Below are 17,417 nucleotides of genomic sequence, written 5' to 3'. Positions count from 1 at the left end.
TTGTTCTTAGCTATTTAAAGTCTTTATTTCTTCGGAATTTGTCAATGCATCTTTCAGATATTATTCAAAAGTACTCAGAAAATTTTCATTAAAAAATAAAAGAATACTCATTTTTTCTTGCAGGAGATTTAGTCAATAATTTAATATGTTCTGATCTCAAGGATATAATATAACCTTTTATTACACTTTTGACGATTTTCATAAAAATTCTCGTAGAAATCGCTCAGAATTTTTTTTTTTTTTGCTGAGCTTTGATTAAGGGGCGCTGAAATGGAGGTTCGCCAAGGGCGCCATGAAGCCACGCTACGGCTCTGTGTAGGGGCCCAGATAGCCGTAGCGGTAAACGCGCAGCTATTCAGCGAGACCAAGCTGAGGGTCGTGGGTTCGAATCCCACTGGTCGAGGATCTTTTCGTAAAGGAAATTTTCTCGATTCCCAGGGCATAGAAGTATCTTCGTACCTGCCACACGATATACACATGCAAAAATGGTCAATCGGCAAAGAAAGCTCTCAGTTAATAACTGTGGAAGTGCTCATAAGAACACTAAACTGAGAAGCAGGCTTTGTCCCAGTTGGGACGTAACGCCAGAAAGAAGAAGAAGAAGAAGCTGAGGGTCGTGGATTCGAATCCCACCGGTCGAGGATCTTTTCGGGTTGGAAATTTTCTCGACTTCCCAGGGCATAGAGTATCTTCGTACCTGCTACACGATATACGCATGCAAAAATGGTCATTGGCATAGTAAGCTCTCAGTTGATAACTGTGGAAGTGCTCATAAGAACACTAAGCTGAGAAGCAGGCTCTGTCCCAGTGGGGACGTAACGCCAGAAAAGAAGAAGATTAGCTATGTTTTGGCATAGTTTATTTATTGAATTACCTCTCCAAGCTCCTACATTTCACTTAACACTGCTCATGAGATCTTGGGTGAGGCTTTGTCCATCTTTCTTACACAGTTTCTCCCAGTTTTTCTTCAAAGCTTCATCGGTTTTGAATATTTTTCAGCTTCCCTGTTCATTATAGCTCAAAACTTTTCGATCGGACAAAGTTCTGGTATATTTGACGGCTTTGCCTCCTTCGGGACCACGTTAACGCTCTTTACAGGCTTGGCGTAATGGCACGAAACGAGATCCGGCCAGAACAGCGTGGGACTACGGTGAGAGCGGAGGAAGGGCAGCAAGCGTTTCTGCAAGCATTCCTCTCGATAAATCTACCCGTTTATGGTGCCGGTTGTAACGAACGATCTTTCTCTTCCGGAACTTTTACGGATCCTCCATGCGGGACGTACTGACGAAAAACTCGAGGCCGGGGATTTGTTTGGTGTTCGCCTTAATGTATGTCTCGTCAACCATGACGAGACAGCCTGGCTTGACAAGCCACTCACGGTACAACTTCCGCGCACGCAATTTGGCCACCGTGTTTTGCTTGTCAGTCCGGTTTAGCGCATTTCTGACCTTAAAAACATGTAGCCCAGCCCGCTTCATGATCTGCTGGACGAACCACTTCGACGAATTGACCTGTTTGGCCATGTCTCGGGTGCAAAGGTTCGGGTTATTCTTAAAGTTCTGTCTTATCTTCCGCACTTTCTCTGGGTATTCCGTTTTCGGTTTTCGGCCGCATCCAGGGCACCGCTCGATGGTCTTTGTCTCCAGGAACTTCTTCACAACGTGGGACACGGTGGAATGGTGGATTCCAAGCACTTTGTTGATCCATCTGTGCGACTGATAAAGGTTATCGATCACTGCGCCCAAGATTTGCTGGCGTAGCTCTTCTTATTTCGAATGCATCTTGAAAACTACTTGACAGATTGCGATAAAATTTTGCACACATTAACATAACACTCTAAACTAGTATTACTCAAATTTCATTAATATTTACCCACACGCTAAAAAGTTACACCCAAAACAAAGTGTCGCATTTTTTCCGAGTCCAATCCAAAAATTAGCTGTTTTAGACCTTTTTTCACAATAATTCCTCCCCGCGATAAACCATCTCCCTTTTTAATTTTCTTATATTTTTCAATTAAATTTTCTTTCCGAAACTGCAAAAAATTGCAAATCCGTTCAAATTTGATGAAGTTATCTCGATTTGAGTTTGGAGTCAATATGACCGCAAAACACAGACAACGTAACTTTTTTTCGCACAGACAGAACTGCCCATAACTGCATACTTGTAACATTCGACAAGAGTAGGCATTGAGTAAATGGGATACAGTCAAACCTCGATATAACGTAACCTCTTCATAACGTAGCTCGATATAACGTAACTTTTACCTCGATATAAAGTAACTTTTTTTTTAGCTTCCATTTATTTTTCCAATTTTTAATAAAAAACATGAATTATAAACTATAATAAACATGCTTCAAGATTCAAACACTAACCAATACTAAATCAGAGCAATGCAAGCGTTTACTATTACTGAATACAGTCATGAATCGAGATCGAGTGCTACAATATAGCTCAATGTTAAAATCAACATTTTGTCGTTGATGTACATTTGTATGCATCATTCTTCTTCATTTTTGTTGCATTCACGCTCCCACTGGAACTGTTGGCACAAGTTGGTAACCCCTGAGAGATGCGATCGTTCTTTTATCTCAAATAATACAACGGAAAGTAAAAGTTGACTAACAGAGAAGGAGTTGCGATCTAAACTATTGAATCTATCAGGTTTGAAACCAGTTCAAAAATCGTATAACAGCACTGATAATTGCGAGTTATTATTATTATGTTCTAGAATAAAAAATGTATCTTATAAAGCTATTTGCAGTTCAAGCTGATCAACGGAAATATATCCTTTCAATCTGCTCTGACAAACAGTGACAAACGATGTCTGACCATCTTAATAGGAACAAAGCCTGCTACTCACTCACAATATTGTCTATGAAAACTTTGATAATTATTGATTTAGAAGAAGCAGAGAAAGCACCACGGAAGATGAACTAAACACAAAAAGTTATATATTCACATTACACTTGATTTCTAATCACTACTTTTTTGATCCAGTTTCCTAATTGCAAGTAATTTAAGTGTTTCATTATTTTCCATACGTTTTGACAGTTCTCCGACTACCATTCTTCCATGCGCTTGTGTTGAAAGTTTGAGAAATTTGAGAATCCAGCGTAGCGCGATCAGTGGGTGGAATACAAACAACAGTGTCGCCGCTCGGCGGCCAGTGAAAGAAACTGAATGTTTGAGAGGTTGTTATCTGTACTTTTTGCCGCTGGCGCCAACTATTAGCGTTTAAGAACGAAATAAACAGTCGTTACCCTATTATTAACAGCTAAATTTTTCAAAGGAGTTCAATATTTAAAACATAACAGCTGAAAGCTGACAGTGACTGATGTCACTGTAAACCTTAAGGCAATGATAGCGTAACAGCAACGGAAAGCGGAACCGGTTCGCCAGCATGAACGATTACTTGCTTGTGGATTGAGTGTTGGCTCACTTCCATTCGTTGTCAGCTCAGTCGAGGTGGTGTGATTCATGCTGGCGAACCGGGTTCCGCTTTTCGTTGCCATTCCGCTATCATTGCGTTCGGGCCTTTAAGTTCTTCGGAATATGAGTCAACATGGTATTAACCAAGGTATCTAGAAGGGAGGTAATCCAATCTGCCAGATTCTTCTCTTCGCCATTTTGAAACAACAAGTGACAGCTGGCGACTTTGTTTTGGGTGAGTTTCAAGCCCGCGACACGAAGGCTCATGGATACGCGAGAAAATTTTCACTCAACTGCTGTTACTAGCAGTAAACAAACCCTAACAATTCCATAGAAACGGTAGATGGAAGAACAGAGTACACAAACCCGTCAGCTAACCAGCTCGCCAGCTGTCACTTCCACTACCACTTCCCACACCTCGCACCCACTGACTGCTTAGATTGCTGAACCTCCCTTCAATAAATCTTGGTATTAACGTCCATGAAACCGTATTGTCTCAAATTCCGAACATGACTTATATTTCAAACACTCGATTTTTATAGTGATTTTTCAAGAAAATCAGTCAAATAATGGATGATCAAGTCCTCATTTACAAATTGGGAAATATCAATTCTTATCTTTGAAATCGCCACTGTTTGGAATATGAGTTACACTCCCGTGCATAAGTTTGGGTTCACCCCCTAAAAACATGCAAAAGTGTTCAGTCCATATCTCTGCGATTACGCGTCTAATTGGATTTCTCTTAGCCGCATTCGAAAGGCAAAGAGTTATTCTTACTTCGTATGTATTTTTCCAAAAAAATATTTTGTATTTTGTATACTAAATTTTTTCATAAAGTTGTGACATATTTCAAAAAACACACTGAAAAATCATATCTAATTTCCTCAGGATTGGATCGACCAAAATTTTAAATCAAAGTGTCATTAGAATCGTAATCTTATATTCTTTGAAGAGACCCTACGAAATTTTGGCGGAAAAATCTGGAAAGTATTAAAAATCAATGAAACAGTCAGTCAAGTCATCGTGCAAAAGTTTGGGTTCACCATTCAGAATGATGCAAATCGTGCAAAAGTTTGGGTTCACCTGAGCCGCATGCACATCATTTTTGTCAATATCTCTGCCATTTTTCAACCGATTTTAATAGTTTAAAGCTTTTTTGAGAGCAAATAATGGCGCGTACATGATTGGATTGAGATTTCACAGATTTAAGTAAGTTCAGGTGAACCCAAACTTTTGCACGATACATTATACTGAGGGGTGAACCCAAACTTTTGCACGATGACTTGACTGACTATTTCATTGATTTTGAATACTTTTCAGATTTTTCCGCAAACATTTCGTGAGTGCCCTTCAAAGAATATAAGATTACTATTTTAATGACACCTTGTTTTAAAATTTTGGTCGATCCAATGCTGAGGAAATTAGCTATGTTTTTTTTTAAATGTCACAAAGTTCAAAGAATGTTTTTGGAAAAATACATACGAAGTAAGAATAACTCTTTGCCTTTCGAATGCGGCTTAGAGAGTTTCAATTGGACGTGTAATCACAGAAATATGGACTGAACAATTTTGCATGTTTTTTAGGGGGTGAACCCAAACTTATGCACGGGAGTGTATGTTTGAGTTTAAGACAAAACGATTAATTAAAATGAGGAACACAATTAAATGTCAAAAGGTTGATTCAAAGAACTAAACCAATGTCAGAAAATTTAAAGAAAAAAGAAAAAGAAAATTTAAAGCTAAAAAGTCTAAAAACCCCTGGTCTAGTAAATCGAAGCTGAATCAAGAGTGAATCGAGACGGAGTCTGAATTGGGCTGAGAAAGGTTCGTAATAGAGTCGAGCGTTGATTAAATACAAGGGGAGATAGAAAAGTAAATTGATAATGAATCGAAAACGAATTTGAGAGAGAATTTAGAGTGCGAAGAGTATAATTTGATATTCGATTATCTCAAAAAGTTGAGGTACTCGGTTTGTAGTAAGTCGAAAGTGCATCAATTCTGAGTGAGATCATGAGTGAACAGAGGGTTCGATTGTCGAATCAGTTTCCAATGTGTTTCAAGATAGAGATGGATCATCTTCTTTTTGGCGTTACGTCCCAACTGGGACAAAGCCTGCTTCTCAGATTAGTGTTCTTATGAGCACTTCCACAGTTATTAACTAAGAGCTTTCTTTGCCGATTGACCATTTTTGCATGAGTATATCGTGTGGCAGGTACAAAGATACTCTATGCCCTGGGAATCGAGAAAATTTCCAACCCGAATGGATCCTCGACCAGCGGGATTTGAACCCACGACCCTCAGCATGGTCATGCTGAATAGCTGCGCGTTTACCGCTACGGCTATCTGGGCCCCAATGAGATGGATCAATATGTATCAAATGAGAGCTGGATTTTTTTTTTAGAATACTACTTTTGACTTTTGAGGGTCCCATAAAAATTCAACGAATGGCGTCATTAATAAAAATATGCTAAAAACATACCTCCACTGAAGCAACAGTGTTCCTATTACTGGTGCAAGGATTTTTGTAGGCACAATTTTATATGAATCATAATATTTGCACATTTGAGTGATAGAACGATTAGGAATCTGTTACGTTGAAATCATACAATGAATCCTCCATGAGTCAATGTTTCATGGCTCGATATCGACTCATGGAATCATACTAAAATCAGAATTTCATGGTTACTATGATGGTTCCTTCAGATATCGACTCATGGAGGTTTTTGACTGTATTTCATAATTTAATCAGCTACTTTATCTTAGGTACACCACTAATTGTACTTTTGCTCTACTTATGCTTATTAATAGATCTTCCACGTGCAAAATGTTTAAACTAGTCAGAATCGTTATATCAAAGACCAAATAAAGACTTAAAGTCAGGCTCAGAATGTGTACCAATTTTAGTACTGCATTAGGTTCCATGTAAGCGTCGTCAGGCAACACGATACTCAAGTTTGACAGATCGGAGTAGGTACACTTTTATCAGCATTCTAGATTTTACACTATTGGTCGAACCCGATTATCCGGAGTACCGATTATCCGGAGTATCGATTTCTGTTTTTCACTCCGGATAATCGAATTCTACGGATAGAATCACTAAAAGAAAAATTAAAAGCTGCACTAAAAGAAAAAATATTATCTTCTTTTTTTTGTTGTTTATTTATATGATACAGTGGCGTAGCCAGAAACTATTTCTAGGAGTATAAGGGGTCTTGAGCAGAATTTTTTTTTAAACAGCATACACAAAAAACCCTTATATCGACTACGTCCTAAACCATTCATATTGTTTTTTTTTTTGCAATACTAGATTTTCTCAAATTAATAAATAAAAACTTTAAAAAAAATCAGAGGGGGTTGTGTACAAGACACGGCCGCATGACGTTAAGTACGCCAAGTGATTTTCTGCATTTGAATTTTAGTCGATTGTCATAGTTGGAGCAGGTCCGTCGCACTCGGGCTCAGATTGGGTACCACTTCTAGTACTGCATTTAGTCCCTCGGTAGTGCAAAAGGTACCCAAGTTTGACACATCGCAGTACACTTTTCACGGCATTCTAGATTACTTAATGAGCCATAAAATTTTGGGCATTTGCAAGGGACATGAAGGTCTTTAATTTGTCTTTGGTTGGAGCCTTCCTTTAGTTCAAACACTAACATAATATCGTGGCGGTCGCAACATTTTAGATTTTAAATTGACACTCAGTATATTGCCGTAGGACGTAGTTAACGTCAAAAGAATATCAAAAAACATACTTCGGATAGTCGAATCTAAAATTCAAGATTATCGAATCCCGGATAATCGAGTCACCGGATAATTGAGTCCGACATGTATAACCCAACGCGCTATGAAATTTTGGGTAACTGCTAGGGATATGATCGTCTTTACTTTGGCTGTTATAGAACTTTTAGAAAATAAGTATATGTATTATAATTAAAATAAAGTCCAAACAAGATTCTAATCCCTGCTTTTTCCCCCTCTTCCCTACAATTCCAGTGAGCTCTCCATCATGCACATGGAAGCGCTGCAAAAGTTCAAGCAAGACCACCCGCAGTACGTGTTCCCTGCGCTGTACAAGGAGCTCTTCTCGATCGATTCCCAGCAGGACCTAATGACATAACAGGATCACCCCTCAGAACCGGAACAACCACCCCAACAACAACACCCACACCAGCAACAGCAGCATCAGCAAACACTTCCAAAGCAAAAGCAAAACACGGACCTCGTACCATTATCTGTGTCGGCAACAGCAGCGCCATTGTCGGAATCACGTGACAACGACGGTTATCATCTCCCTGAAAGCCATCCTTATCACCCATCATCACCGACACACCAACAACAGCAACAAGAGCAATATTTGAACAGAAGTACCCGCATGGAAACGGAAACGGAAGCGGAATGTCCATCCCCGGGGCCGCCGTCATCGGTTCAGGTCAGCGAGAACAACACTTTTATCATCATCATTCAACAGAACGGTGAAGTGGTCACTCAAACGAAGTAGGCGCTGCAACAACGGAAGGGAGTACTAGAATGGAACAGTAGTTGGAAAGCGAATGCTTCGATATGATTGAAGCGTTTGCTTTTCCCTTTGAGGCGCGGAAAAGTTGTGTTCAAGAAAGGGTGCTAGCGGTTGCATGCATAGATATAGGCGCGGGCTCCCTCAAACGTGCGGAGGAAGTAAAGTAATGTTGCATGCAAGCGTGTCTTTCCATCGAAGCAAGCTGCCGGATCCGCGAAGCGACGTTCCGAGTGCCGACACATCCACCTACACAAAAAGAAACGCCAAACGCGTTCTACACTGGACGAAAACTTCGCCAGTTTTCGGTTGGTTCGAAGCTTTAGTTGGGCATTCGGAGGGGTCGTCAGCGGATCGAGAGATTGATGATTGAAGAAAGACACGGCAGGAAGTTAGTTGAGTTGGGATGGACGGATAGTAAATGTACGAAACAAAACACACATATAAATAATGAAACAGAAACACACTCACGCAGACACACAGATACACTGAGAGCGATAGTAATTAGTTGTTGATGTAAATGAATTTAAAGATTGTTATATTATTTTAAAAGTTTTAATTTATATCTCTTATTTTTTGTTTTCGCCTATTGTCTTCTTGAGGATTTTTTTTTATTTTAAAAATGAAGGAAAAGAAAAGATTGATGTAAGTTATAGGTCAAATTTATACATATTAGAGTGATAAGTTTAGAGTTTTTCTTTTAGCAAGCACACAACACAAATACACATACACTTACATGCAAGCAGTTTGTGAAATGTTCAAACGTGAAAAACGAACGCGCTTCCCAGCAAAGAAGCGTTTGTTTGCGTTCTTTTGTTTTTTCATAACGAATCGGAGACATTTTGATGTTGTTTTCTTTTTAAATTTTAGCTTCCGTTCTGTTTTGAGTTAGTATTTATTTTTCGTTCAATCGCGCGGCAAACGTACAAACTTCGTGGCTGGCACGAAGGAACAAAATCGAACAGTGATTGAGCTCTTTTCAAATGCTTTTTTTTTTGTTTGTGTCCGCTCCCAGGAAGCGAAAAGCGAAACTTCGACGCATCGAGGTTTTGAGGTTTCATAGCGCGGTGGTAGAATCGGAACAGCGTTAGGTTGGAAGAGAAAATGATATGTAGAATGCAAAAACTGAATCTCTCTCTCTAAATCACCTTTGTTCATTCTCTTTTTTTAGTTTTCTCTTTAGGTAGGCAAATTTTCCATTTTTGTTGGGAAAGTAAAAAATCAAAAACAAAATTTTCGAAAGGAAAGCGAACGCAAACGTTTGAGGTCCGTTTTTTCGGTGTTTTCCGTACTAGTTGTGTATTTTTCTTTGGTCCTGCTAAGCTCGTAGGGAAAGTACCGCCTCTTGGAGAATATTCGTTTTCGGATTTTAATTTTGTTTTAGCATAGTGAAGCAAGCCTGTATGTAAAGGAAGAAAACGTTTTCTGTTTTTCTCGCTGTAGGTAAAATTTAGGGACAATTTGAAAATGAAGCAAACGTCGAAAAAGCAAAATATGTGGAAAGGTTCGAAACAGTATTAGGAGGAATAACAAGAGGAAATTGAAGACTTCATTTGAAAAAATACTAGAGATCAACAGTTAGAAGCAAAACGAATACCATTTACTATTCTAGGAAACGACGGATGAGACTCAGTCCCAATTGGCTTTAGGAGCTCTGTTTGCCTTAGAAATATCCCCTGTCCTAGAGAGGATGTGTTTGAAACTTTTTGTACCAGTTTCACGCCGGTTCGATCGGTAGCCCAGTTGTGTACTCCAGTTTTGATTGTAAATGTGTTCCTTTTGAAGTTTTTGACAGTTTTTTATTCTTTTTGAATAACGGTTACAGTTGTACATACAGTGTACCAACATTTCCTGCCTCCTCATCCCCCTGTTATAGTGTTATTTAACCCAAAAGACTACATATAAATACTGAGAATCAAAAGTTAATTTTTAGAACAGACTAGAAAGCAAAGAAAATCTCTCTATCTCTTTCTCTCCAAACACTCTGACAGAAGAAGCAAACTTTTTGCTTGTAGTCCACTCGAACGAAACTTAGAAGGACAACCAAAACTGATAATTATTAGAACAGAAATAAAAGACCCCTCCATAGAAAATCGTAAGGAAACCAAACAAAAAATCGTACTGAACTTAGAGTTAGGTTCTTTTTCTAAATTTTTGGGAGACATACGAAACAATTGAAACGACACCTAAACAAGCAAGAATTTTGAAAATTCAAAAACTGACAAACCCAGAAGATCCAAGGTTTTTGGAATGACGACTGTTAGTAAAGGACAACAGCTACCTAAACAGCAGGTTCGGAGCAGGAAGAGCAGAAGAGAGTCGCGCGCACTGATTTACTACTAAGAAACGGAAAGGTGTTTTAGTTGATAGGCAAAAATCTTGTACAGACGAAAAGAGGGTTGGAAGATAAGGAAAAGAAGTAGGATGAAATCGCACACTTCCACAAGACGAATGTTGCAGTTTAGCAGTGATCTGTAGGGTGTCGAGAGAAAACAATCGCAAGGAGTAGGAAAGGCGAATGCGGAAACGGGAAAGTTACACAGTTTGCAGTAATCCTTACTGCAGCTCGGAAAATGAGAACTTATAAATGTATGGGTGCTTCTATATATAAAAGAATGATAAAAAATTATATATATTTAAAAAATATAAACTGAAACAATTACAGAAGAACGTTTAAATAAACACATAAATACAGACAAAGATAATTCAGACATTTGCAAGAAAGTAAATAAATTACACAGAAAAAGTGAAGAACCACACAAACACAAATACACATACACACATGTTGAAACGTAAATCGAATATATATTTGGGCGGTGGATGAGCCAGCACTTGGACGGACTGGAGAACAACGTTAACTTCAAACAACTGACTGTAACATTTTCGCATTAAATTTGACTGCCACGAGTCTAGCTGCTGGTCTGTCCCCGTTTTCTTTTCATGAATGTAAGAATTAATTGCCTTAAATGATATATATTACATAATATACAACATAAAAATATATTTAAAGAACAACAGAAGCAAAACAACAATTACTGAGCGCAAGCGGTGAAGAACGAGGACAACTCAGACACACACAGACACACAATAAAAAAGAAAAAATGTGAGGAGAGTAAAAACAGAAACATAGTAGTAATTGATTTTTTCTAATCATAAATTCAAAGGAGTAAATTCGTCATTACGGTAAAGTAAGAATAGTTATCTAAATTCTATACATAAAAATAACAATAATTTTAAGCTGAAAAGAGTAACTAAGAAAAAGTTTGAAAAGCTCTAATATAATTTAAATTAATTTAAATACATACCTTAAGCGAGAAGGCGTGTTTGGCGAGAAACAAACCAAGAAGGCAACACACACCTTGTAAGAATTTCATAAGATACGCAAATAAGCAAATCTTGAGGAAACAAAAAACATAGAGAAAATAGCGAAATTCGGGTAGGTTTTAAGTTTCACTGAATATTATAATCTATTATACATAATAATTATATTGAACGATTAATAAACTGATTAATCCTTATTATTGTTGTTTCTTTATTTTTGATCGTTTTCTACTAAATAGACACAGAATACTATTTGCAGTTGCGCATCATTTTTATTGGAGTTAACCCTTAGCTAAGGGGGCAAATCACTATTATACATATGAGTACTAATAAATCTTTTCCGATTCACTAATAAACAGTAGATAACTAAATAAGTATAACACTGTTGAATACATTAGTTGACGGGAGGACTGGTTTATAATTCTTTCCATTTATTTATATAACACCCTAGACAAATTTACAAAACTAACCCTAAACAAAAAAAACAGTTTTTGAGTAGATTTCGGTTCTATCGAAATTAGTGCAAATTTAAATGTTATAGTAACACAACCATACAGAACATGTTGCAAGACTAACAAATTACCGATAACGAAACCAACAAAACTATCATTGAACTGAGTTTTGATTATTTGTTCATCGTCGCCATCACTGTCACCGAGAATATCGATCGAAACTAGCACTCGGTATACGACGCCATCGTCCCTTTAGTTCCGAACAACTTTTATAAACCATCGACATCATCTGATCGATTATCGATTTAAATGTAAGAACTCCATCCTTAACTAACGATGGCAAACCACAAACGGTACGATAGCAATCCTTCAAGCGCACAAATATATACCGATCGGAAGCAAAAATTCTCAAACGAACAAGACCCCACAACATCCGCAACCCGTACTTCCGTTCTTCCGAACTTCACCCCCGAATCCCACCTTGCTTTGTCATTAGCCCGCATTGAAACTAATAAAGACTCAACCGAAGAAAAATCGCAAACTTTTTGCCATCTTGTAAATCCTCTACCAACAAAAGTCGCATTACCATCGAATTTTAAACGTCGTTATCAACAAGTTTTCTCAACCCATATGGTTGGTTTGCATTAGTTTGGAACAGACATTAAACTCAAACAAATTTTGTTGTACAGCCTACCGAGTCCATGGTAAAATTGAGGACTGTATCAACGATTTTCAACCGACTACAAAAATCTGTTGAGGTTACTATTAGCTGACTACACCACTACATTACCTTGGTTTTCAACGGGTGACGCAAGACGTACACCACAGTATAATGCCAAATTTGTCAGATCAAGAAAGTTCAAAGTTATGAATACTGCACCTCTGGTCAAATAAACTGATTTTTGTTCGTGTGTAGTTATGTTGACGGTCGGTTGAAAATCGTTAGCGTAGCTCTCAATTTTACCAACGATTTCAGTAGTTTCCACAATACAATTCATTTCAGTGTACACACAGAGACTCATACACACCCTCGCACGCATCGCATCATTCGAAACCGTTTCTCCAACAACCATCGCAGCATGCCATTATCGTCGTCGCGCGACAGTTTCATTTATGTTGCACAACAAATGGCCGTTGCATGAAGCCATTGAAAGAACGAAAAAACTGAAGATGATGCATTTACGAGAGCTAACACTGAAAGTTTAGATGGAACTCAAATGAACATTGAAAAACAGATCCATAAATTCTCATTGCAAAACAAAAAAATGTCACACAAAACGAACCCGAAACCTGTTGTTGATATTTCGTTTTAATTAATCACAAGATGCAAATAAAAAGACTAACAAGAGAGATAAGGGAAACCTTTGAACAAAATAGTGTTTAAATACAATCTTTACTAATCCAAAAAAAAAACGAGATTTAACTTGAAAATAATCATAATGTGGATGAAGAGGACACTCACGTTGGTGGTAAATAAAAACACCATGGAATAAAGTTCGGAGATCGATAACGAATGATAAGCAAATAAAAAAAGAAACACGAAAAAAGTGTTGACTGCATGTTGATGGACAAACAGATAATGCTAACAAATAACAAAACAAAAAACGAGAAAATGATGGTATTCAGAATGGTGAACACAGCGAAGAAATCGAGGAACGAGATACGAAGAAGTGAGGAATACAAACAAACATTTAAATGATAAACCAAAAATGGAAAATACACATTCTCAAAGTAAGGAAAACAAGACAAAAATGAGAAAAATAGACAAATGATACGTCTTTATTAGTGAAATTCATGCAGATGCGAGTTTGGACTGAAATGAACGAAAAAGAAATACCTGATCTTCTTATTATAAGCTTTTTGCTAGCGAACAAAGCTATGAAAATTGATTTGTTGTATGCTACTTTCTTTGTAAGATCTTTGATACTGACAAGAAAAGTATTTGCCTATCTCTATGCGTGGAAAATTTCTTCCCAAAAATGGTCAAGAAAATCACATTTCTTTGATCGCAGTACGCAGTTGAGAATAATTGTCATTTCAAATGGGGCTCTCTGTAGGAAATTTCATGACCTTTTATTCTTTACTTTTCTTGAGCGAAACACCATACTTAGCTTAAGCTACAAAATTTTAAATAACAGTATTTCCAGCTAAATTCTCGAAGAATTCTGATTCACACTTTTGTTGAAATTTTGCATTGAGGAATTGTAAAATTTGGAAGATATTTTCAAGGTTCAATGTTGAGAGTTGAATGATTTAATTCTGGGGGGTGCGGTCTCGAACATTTTCATTTATTCAATTTGAACACAAATTTTACCACCAGTGCTAACCGTTGTTTGTTTGCTTGCAGCGTAGGAAACCATTTTCATGGTGCACACTTAAAATGCTTTACACCAAGTTACTCCAATTTGGTGAGGGCAATAAGTCCAATAAATAAGCTGAAACAGACAGTTTCTGACCATATGTTAGTAAAAATATATTTCACAAAAGTTCTGAAAATATTACGCATCAATAAGACCAAGTAAAACGTTTCTTCAACAGTTGATTGTTTCTGTGTCACATAAAATGTATAACATTTTTAGCGTGGCGAAATAATGACCGCGCACTTCTAGCCTTATTCGGGACTACGAAGCTGCTGATGTTTTCTTCGGTTTTCTGTGAGAAAAACAAGGAAAGATATATTTTTTGCTTTTTTTCACGCACACGATGACAGTTCCTTACGAGGTTTTCCATAAGTGCGAGTGCTTTGTAAATCTCTTTTTGTTTCGTAGTCGCGAATAAGGCTCTCGCACCCCTCTCTTTCCAGTAACAACATGAAAAGGGATTGTTTACTGTTGTTTTCATACGGAAACGGTTTCCGTATGAAAACAATCCATATGCGTGCGTGTGCAGAAAAGAGAAAGGTGATTAAACGTCAGATTGCCTTATACACCCGATTCTGTTTTTGCGCTGGGGATGCGTACCGTGCAAAAAAAGTTTTCAGTTGAAAATTTCAAAAACCTGGCAAAAAAAAAAGTAACACAATTTCTCGACGTTTCATGCAAAAATAAGGTTTTAGCGAAAAAAAAAGTATGGAAACTTTTTTGCACGGCCGTGAAAAGAAAATCCGTGCAAAAACAAAATCGGGTGTACTCGGATCATTTTGATGAAAATTTGAGCTTGACAACAGCCTGGCTGCTTGTGGACATCCAGTTCGCATCCCTTAGATTTAATTATGCTTGGAACAGATAACAAAGGATGTAAACTGTTTGAACTGATCGAAGCTATAAGAAGGATTGCATACTTTAAAGTATTTTTACGTAACATATGAAAATATTGACCATTGCACAGAAAACTCGGGTGTGAATGAAAACATTCAGCTATATCAACCAACGATTGTTATTACACGAGGTGTACCCCAACGTATGCTAATGATCATCTATTTTCAAAGTGCATCGAAGTCAAACCTCAAGTTCTCGAGAGCACAATTAAAAATAACAGACAGTGGATTGAGCTGCAAACTTGATGGGTTGCATGAGCATGATTGACCGCCCGCAGTTGCTACTCCATTATTGCCAGAACAGCTGTAATTACACAGGGAACCAACAGACGCTACTCAGGATCAGTAGCATCCTCAATGTGTAAGTACTGGTGCTCTCATTATTATAACAAACAATACCGGCGCCGGCTGCGTCCGTATGCAGGTCAATTTGGGAATGGGAGGGAAATGTTGACGTGTTACTTGCTTTATGGAAGCCGAGGAGTCCTCTGCACTTCCACAAGAAAACACTGGGAGTTTGGATATGGGAAAGGATTCGTTCTGGATATAATTTTAAATGAATACGTGAACATAAACACGGATGATCGATACCGATAGTGCGGTTACTAAGCGATCCGGAGACGATGCGAATTCCGTCGGTCGCCCACAAATGAGCATGCAACGCACACTTTGTTTTCGTTTTTTCTTCAGCAAAACCGCGACACAATTGACCCGGATTCCGTCGCTCGCCCACAAAGGAGCATGCAACAGATTCAACGGATCAAACACAACTCACTGCAAACTCGATTGGTTGCTCACCAAAAGCGAGTGACCAATTGATCAAGTTTTCGGGTCAAACCGCTGTCTGGTATTCTATATTTGTGCTCTTGAAAATTTGAGGTTTGGATCCAATGCATCTTCACCTTAAACAGCAATGTGCACCTGCCACGTTAGAACGCATGTCAATTGGAAAAGAAATTAGTTCTTCATACCAAATACATACCGTAATCCGGGGAACACTTTTCAGTTTTTTTCGATATTTATTGAAAGAAATCATTTGAAAATACACTTACATATTCCGTTCGGCGTAGTTGTCCAGCAGCTAGCTGACGACTTAGAAGCAACAAATAGTGCAACGAGCAGCACAACACACTGCTTCATATTGAGCAGCTATTAACATACATTTCAACCTGCAATGTACATAATGTTCAGCGGCAACAGCCAGTTATTTTCCGCATGATACCTGTTACCCTATACAACAGGACGTGTGCTGTGGACACTATGAACCAGTGCACGAGTTCACGAATTTGAAGTTTGAGCGGTGCCGAATTCACTCGTTGCCATGGTCACATAAATAACACGGCACCGCTCAAACGTCAAATAGTGAACGCGTGCATTGATCCATAGCCTTTGTTGACGAAGGTTCGTCGTACACTTTGGTAGACAAATCGTTGGCAAGCGCGCTGCAGGTGAAGGGTCTAGCTCAGTAACTCCGAGTAACGTGGACAGCAGGGAAAACACGGCAGGAAGAATACTCGCAGAGAGTGGAATTCTTGATTTTCGCTAGGGGGTCTACTCACAATTTCCGTATCCGTTGATGTGTCGGAGCTAATTAACGAACGTGCTCACCTTCGCGGTGAAGTACGAGCCTTTACACTCCCATTGAATCCCGAATTGGTAGGCCAAAAGAGCCATTTGCTGTCAGGTTAAGGCGAAGTAGGCCGTCATTGGAATTTGTATGCGTCGTTTATGATTGTTGCTAAATCATGTTACAATTTCAAATTGAAGAATATCAGTTGGTATTGCACTTATGGATTTGAAAAAGTATCAGCATACTCTCTGCATGTCAGCGCATATAGTGATACTTTTCCGTAAGAATATGAACTATGAGGACTGAGTTTTTTCAATTTGTAATTGCGAACTGCAATGTCAACATTACTGCCAAAACGAATGACGGGCTACTTAGCCTTAAAGCTGGGATGGACAGTTTATGGACCGAGTAACTCAAAGCGGTTGGAGACAGGAGTTGTAGAACACCATCATGGTGAAGTAACAATGAACGAAGAGCTACACCAGTGTTTCCCAAACTTGTTCAGCCTTTCGCCCCCTTGAGGCCAATATATTTTGGAATCGCCCCCTTGGAGAAAAATAAAAATATGAGCTCAATGCAATACTGAGCTGTCAAAACTCAACATTAAATATTTTATTATTGATTGAACGAAATCTACCAAATCATTAAGTTAAATGACATAGTAATCTGGAAATGTTACATAATTGTTAAAAAAAAATGAGAATAAGTCATGTAGTAATAATCATATTCAGTTCCTTCTCTTGTGACTACAAGTAAGTCAAATGAGTGGTTTCAAATAAGAGATATTGCAGCGCTCAAATCAACTTTTCTACTCATATATTTAAATACATAATACTTTCCAACCTGAACCTCAAATACTCTGAAAATATATCAT

General features: G+C 38.2%; 1 protein-coding gene across 11 annotated transcripts in view; it reads left to right on the top strand.

Moving 5' to 3' along the window:
* LOC5565997 (probable nuclear hormone receptor HR3) overlaps window positions 1-13,512 on the top strand; it is a 499,362-nt gene extending 485,850 nt beyond the window's left edge. For 10 of the 11 annotated variants that reach the window (XM_021846407.1, XM_021846406.1, XM_021846408.1 and 7 more), the window contains one exon: window positions 7,425-13,512. In XM_021846407.1, coding sequence (XP_021702099.1) covers window positions 7,425-7,548 — 124 coding nt within the window. In that variant the 3' untranslated portion in view covers window positions 7,549-13,512. The remainder of the gene's footprint in view (window positions 1-7,424) is intronic. The other variant, XM_021846409.1, reaches the window with a different exon arrangement.
* The last annotated feature ends 3,905 nt before the right edge of the window (window positions 13,513-17,417 follow it).

The sequence above is a fragment of the Aedes aegypti genome, chromosome 2 (assembly GCF_002204515.2).
Source record: "Aedes aegypti strain LVP_AGWG chromosome 2, AaegL5.0 Primary Assembly, whole genome shotgun sequence".
NCBI classification, from domain to species: domain Eukaryota; kingdom Metazoa; phylum Arthropoda; class Insecta; order Diptera; family Culicidae; genus Aedes; species Aedes aegypti.
This window is presented reverse-complemented; position numbering and strand designations above follow the sequence as displayed.